General features: G+C 40.6%; 1 protein-coding gene across 2 annotated transcripts in view; it reads left to right on the top strand.

Annotated features, from left to right (window-relative positions):
- Window positions 1-281: 281 nt before the first annotated feature.
- The window catches only part of igsf21a (immunoglobin superfamily, member 21a), a 118951-nt gene continuing 113111 nt past the window's right edge, over window positions 282-6121 (top strand). For both annotated transcript variants that reach the window (XM_084705248.1, XM_084705249.1), the window contains exon 1: window positions 282-463. In XM_084705248.1, the coding sequence (XP_084561374.1) occupies window positions 325-463 (139 nt within the window). In that variant the 5' untranslated portion in view covers window positions 282-324. The remainder of the gene's footprint in view (window positions 464-6121) is intronic.

Below are 6121 nucleotides of genomic sequence, written 5' to 3'. Positions count from 1 at the left end.
AATGAGAGAGAGAGAGAGAGAGAGAGAGAGAGAGAGAGAGAGAGAGAGAGAGAGAGGGAGAGGGAGGATGAGCATTGACTGAGGAGCATAGATTTTCATCCAAACCTATCCGTTTTTTGTCCTCGACTGCACTGCTAAGCATTGACTAAATTCTGAAGCAGGGAAATATATTTTTTCGCAGTTTAGGAAGCGTTTCTTAGATAAATAAATCGTCCTCGTTAACCTTAATGAAGTGCATTTATTGTAAACTTATTGTATTTCCCACTTCGGCTTGAACTGCACCATGAATAGTTCGTGGGCACCTCTCTATTTAATACCGTTGGAATGGTCGGGATTACGCAGCCGAAAAACGGAGAGCATGTAAACGCTGATGGAGTTTGGGATTTATTGCGAAATAAGGGAAAGATGACCGTCTTCTCTTTGTGCTTGCTTTTGTGCGCAGATCTGCTGGATTTAGCCGTTGGTAAGTCAATTCCATTAGATCATTTAATAAATCATTTATTTGGCTGTTCCATTTAAAAGCCTTTCACATTTTCTTGTGCGTCTGGATGTGTGTGGAAATCAAATGCCCTTGCGTTCATGTTAAACATATGACCACTCTACTGAGCATCTCTCCTGCACATTTTACATTCACCAAACCAACTTTTTGTTTTGCTATTTCGACTGTGTTTGCGGTGATGTACGTACACGTTTATTTTCCGTAGACCCCGTTTTCCAATGCGTTTTGAGCTATGGCATCTTTGGGTAGGCTTTGGGAAGGTAGAGAGTGAGGGAGGGGAAGGGGTGTCACGTTATTTCTCCCGAATAATGTTCTATCATGTTAGCAGCGTGGGTTACGCGCTCTCTCCTTCCAGACCTTCCAGTCCAAATACTCTTTGGACTGGAATGCTGTTTTTTTGCTTTCTTCTTCTTATATCACCATAACTAGTCTAGTAGATTTTTGACCACATACTTTCAGTCTTTCCCAGGTTTTCTCAATTTCTCTACAATTACCTGTAATATACAATGTTCTGTGTGTTATCTCAGCAACAGATCTCTTTATGAATGATGGCATCCCGCCGAGTTTACCATCGTGGCTCATGTGATATTCACCGCCAGAAGTTCTTCCGATAAACTGAATATTGTTCGGGTTTATTGGAATTATCCAAACAATATGTATATTTTAAAATCGGAAGATCATCATTTTCTGAGTTTTCATTTGAGAGGAATGGGAATTGTGAGCATAAGACCCTTTTAGGCTGGATACAGGCTACAAGGCTACTGTCTTAAAACTGTTAAGAATATATAAGAATACAATCCAATCAGAGATCCCATTTGGATTCCCAACATGAGGATATTGTTGGAGCGCAAGCCATATTGTACTACACATTTGAGAATGAACCCTATATCCAAATTTTTTTCCGATTCTGATCACTGGTGAATCACAATACACGTTTCACATCGTATTCAATCACGTTGAATACGATGTGAAATCCTAATGTCACATTAGTGACGTGTATGATGGTTCAATGCAAACTTGTTGCATTAGAATAACATCAAACTCATTGAAACCACACATTAATGTTTAATGCAGACTGGACACATTTCACATTGTTAGAGGGAATGTCGCTTTGATTCACAAACAAGCATATCAGCAATTTCATATAGATCCCACATTACTCCCTAGAGTCCCTACCATGGTCAAGTATTCAGCACCAGACCTCGAAACCTCATGTGTTTATTACTATTGACAGAAGTGATTCCAAGTCTATTATTTACTTAATTAAGTGAGCAGGATACTCAGTATGATATTCATTGTTTAGGGGTCATGACCTAAAGTACCAGAATCAAGGGTGTCCAGCATGTGTACCACAACATACAAATAGTATTGTGAAACTCGCACAAAAGCAAGGATCAACTTGAGAATAACAAAAGTACATTCATACTCACTCAACAGTATTTCCTTCTTGCTACTGTAGCTAGAAGGAGATTCATAACATTTGGTTGGACATGTGTCTTAGAAAGTGAGATGCAATCGTTGAAATGTTCACCTTGGTCAAACATGCCCTACGTGCCCAGCTAGCACAACATCCTCCCAATTGATCAGTGAGAATCAGTAAAGTATCTACAAGGCATTGGTCTTCCATGGCACACCTGGGATCGATTCAGCGCCATTGATTTGAGCGAATCAGTGCCAGGTGCTATCCAATGTTCACAGTTTGATTGGGATGGATCTAGTGTGTGGCTAATGATTTACACTGGACTTAACATGACACCTCCGGGCTTGTTTGTCAATCTGTTTGTTTATGAAGAAACCACATGTACAGTAGCCCACAGTGAGAACCAGGAGCTGTAACATGCACAATGTCACACTTGTTATCGGATCTACTGCATCTTCACAGGGGTTCCTTAAGCAGCCCAAGGCAGCAAATCCTTTGTAAGTCAAGATAACCACTCTTGCTGTAATTAAGATCACAGCTTACAACAAATTTGGGGTTTCCATCTGCATATTGTAATTTGGTATCCATCTTACCTGTGATTACCATTACCAGTGTGTGTGTGTGTGTGTGTGTGTGTGTGTGTGTGTGTGTGTGTGTGTGTGTGTGTGCGTGTGCGTGTGTGTGTGTGCGTGTGTGCGTGCGTGTGTGTGTGTGCATTCAGCATGTTTTAATGCTTCTGGTAAGTGGTAAAGTGGATTCTTACAGGCAAATATTTTAAATGTTATGTAATGTTTTACAATGCATTCATGGTTGAGTAGGTCAAGGGCTTGCACTGCACTGCATCTGATGCACTAAAGTACTTGGTACTAAAAAACTGAGGCAGTCAATCATCTTGTTCATTCACTGACCTTGATTGTTTAAGTGAAATTATAAGCTGTATCCTATTGAATACTGCTGTTAAACAAGGAATTTATGAGTGCCCTTGAAGCTCACCAGATAAGTGCGTATACCATGTAGGCTTAGGCCTTATTCCATTGTCCAAACTTTATTCAAATTATGATTGGCCTAGGTTTGAATCTGGCCTGGGCCCTTTGCTGCAGGCTGTCTCCTTTCTCACAGCCTTTCCTATCACACATCACTTAAAACCTGTCCAATAAGGCATGAAACATTGTGTTCATAGGACTGTGATGAATAGTCACAACACGTGAATTTGGAACCACAAGCGACTTCAAATCTCCTATACAGTTAGCTCACCCTGCTGCATACTGGAACCCAAACGAGACTCATTTGCTGTATTAGAAGGGTGCAGTTATTTCACATTCCTCACTGCAGTCTTGTTCTTAGAACCTTTTAGTGGGCCACAGCACGGGAGTGTGACCATCTTTATTCATCTTATGGTCACAGAGCCTGAATCCTTGGGGCTTCATTTGTTTCCTCAGTGACTGAACATTTATGGCCTGGATTTCTTTGTATCATCTAACTTTGCAAGACATAGACAGCACTTGTCTCGGGTTATGGAACGTTTAGGTACTTGAAGTGAGCTGCAACTCGTTTCCCACATATGGATCTGTGGAGAAACTTCCAAATTGATTTACAACACCCGGTAATATATTCTGTCAATTCCTGAGGTCAGAGAGCAGAGTTTAACCTTGTAAAATGAGGTGGCAATAATCCTGTTCCTCATCATCTCTTTTCCCCGCACAAAGTGAGCATCCAACCCCAATCAATCAAATGGCACAATTCCATCCCATTTAATACTTATTTGAAGATATATATTTACAACAAACTTAATTTAACGTGATCACTTTGCACACCAGATTATCATTTCCAATATTTGATCAATTTTCTTTTGAAACATATTCATATCCATTGCTATTACGTCTATGCTTACATTCCATCTCTCTGCATCTGGAATTAGAACACCATAAAAGGAATGCATCACATGGGGATTTTCAATGTAGGTTGAAATGAGGTTGAAGACTAAACAGCTGCAGTGGGTTCAAAGGGCAAAGTGGAGAGAACAAAGCCGTCTGTTTTGTTTTGAATCAGCCAGTAGGACTAGGCGGATCTGACAAGAACATCTCTCCATCAGTGGGATAAGAAGTTTTAGAATCACTCTTCAGGGACCACTGCCAAATCAGGGGTCAGTGACAGACCAAGCATTACTTCTACAGAAAAAAAAAGCACTGACCTAGTACTTGGTTACACAACTATGATTTTCTGCCACACGCATCGGAAGTATGGTAGCTAGAGCAGCAGTACACTGTCTGCAGATTGATGAGCCGCCACCACAAGGAGACACAGTAGGATTTGACTGCATTGTTCAAGAAAATAACAAAGTATAATATAACCACCCCGACAAATACAGTATGCTTTGTACAAGAGACATACGTAAACCAAAGACTTGGACTTCAAGCAGTTCTTACGTTGATATTAATCTTCTGTCAACGTTATTGCGTCATGTATCCAGACCCTGACACACAGAGATTAATTTGAGAAAGTCATTGTTTGACACAGGGTTTAGTTTGATGGCTTGTTTCGCGTCATGGCAGACTGGCCGTCTGACTGTAGATCTTGCCGCTCTGGACAGATATAGCAGGGAGTTAAAACGTGGTGTATGATCTCATACACGTTGTGCCAGCCACAGCTGGGTTTGACTCACAGGAAGTAAGAATAGATATTGGCAGGAAAATGGACCAGGGTGGCCCTTCTATCCACCAATCACCAGGTTTTATTTCAGTGCTGCTTCTCAGCAGTTATATAAAATGATTATAAACAAATCTGAAGCATAACCTCTTTGTTTTAAATTGTTTTTGTGTTGCTATTGTGTGGTGTTTGCGGTCGCTGTTCAAATCGGATGTTTTTTCTTTTTTTTTTCTTTATTCATGGTTCATCTAATATCACACTGTTATGTTGTCCATTCAATGTTTCCGTAAACATGGTGGGATTAGAGTGGACATCTGTTAAAAACTGTATTCGGAGAAGGTTTTTTAATGATTGCAATCATGATTTTGGCCCATCACAATGGAGCCACAATTGCCTGTTATATTACCAGAGACCGGTCTCCTCAGGGAGGTCACTAGAATTTTACAATAAATGTCAAACTACAGTACACTGCTAAATCAGGTCCCTTTGAAGCCTTCAGTGTCCTTTTAATGTTACTGTCTCAAAATGGCTTTGAGAAAGCATGTCTCTGTGACCCCCAAATTACATGTTTGACTGGTGGTTTTAGTTTGAGCAGCCTAATGGACTAAAAGGATACTGTTATCACAGAACGGTCAAATGACCTCTTTCCATTGTAGTTTGTCTGTAGCTAAGATTCTGGTCTTCATTCAAACCGTTTTCTGACCTCTTTGAACCATTACATTCGTTCTTTTTTCATCATGGCTTTTTTCAGCCATCCTTCAGCTGATAACCTGATAAAATCCTGTAGAGCCACAGTCATACTACAGTTGCATTGCCTCCAGTTTATATTTGAGATCTCAGTATTTCACCATGCATAACACAACGTATTATATAACCCACACTTACGCACATGCAGACACCTAGAGGCTTTGAGAGTCAGTTGTTACTGTACATGCTCAATAATTTACAATTGAGTTATCTGCTCACAAACTTTTTGTGAGTAGATAAATAAGAGGTATTTTAGGAATATCCTCGTTTTCAATGGGATCAAGTATACCCATAAAATACACTTGAATGTATGAAACTCTGCAGGTTCATCTCCAAAATCACTGGTACTAAACCATTTTCCTCCACATCGTAACAAAATAAAATTGTTACTGTGAGCCAACCACAAGCTCTGAGGACTATGCATACTAATCTACATGTCAAACAGTATCTCTTCGCCTTTCAGGTGGCTGGGCGAACCCAAACCACCCTTTATGACATTAGGGACCAACTGAAGTGCTATGTGTGTTTGAAAAACAGTCCATTAATATATTTTATTAACAGAAAGCCTGTCTGAAATGGATTTCACATCCAAGATGACTTGATGGCGGGTAGCTGAGGGTCTGGTGGGGAGGTCCTTGGGCCTAGCTTCTCCCTCTCCGCAAATAATGCAGAAGAAAGTGGAGTCATTATGGCACATTTGTCCACCCCCAAAGACATCCCATCCACCCCCAAATACATCTCATCTGCCTCTTGCATGGGGAGAGTGGGGGACAAATCTGAGAAAGGATCCTGGCACGTGAACCTTTCTT

Source organism: Hypomesus nipponensis, chromosome 9, assembly GCF_054491055.1.
Source record: "Hypomesus nipponensis isolate SF chromosome 9, ASM5449105v1, whole genome shotgun sequence".
Lineage (NCBI taxonomy): Eukaryota > Metazoa > Chordata > Actinopteri > Osmeriformes > Osmeridae > Hypomesus > Hypomesus nipponensis.
Note: the sequence above shows the minus strand (reverse complement) of the source record. Positions and strands in the feature narration are given on the sequence as shown.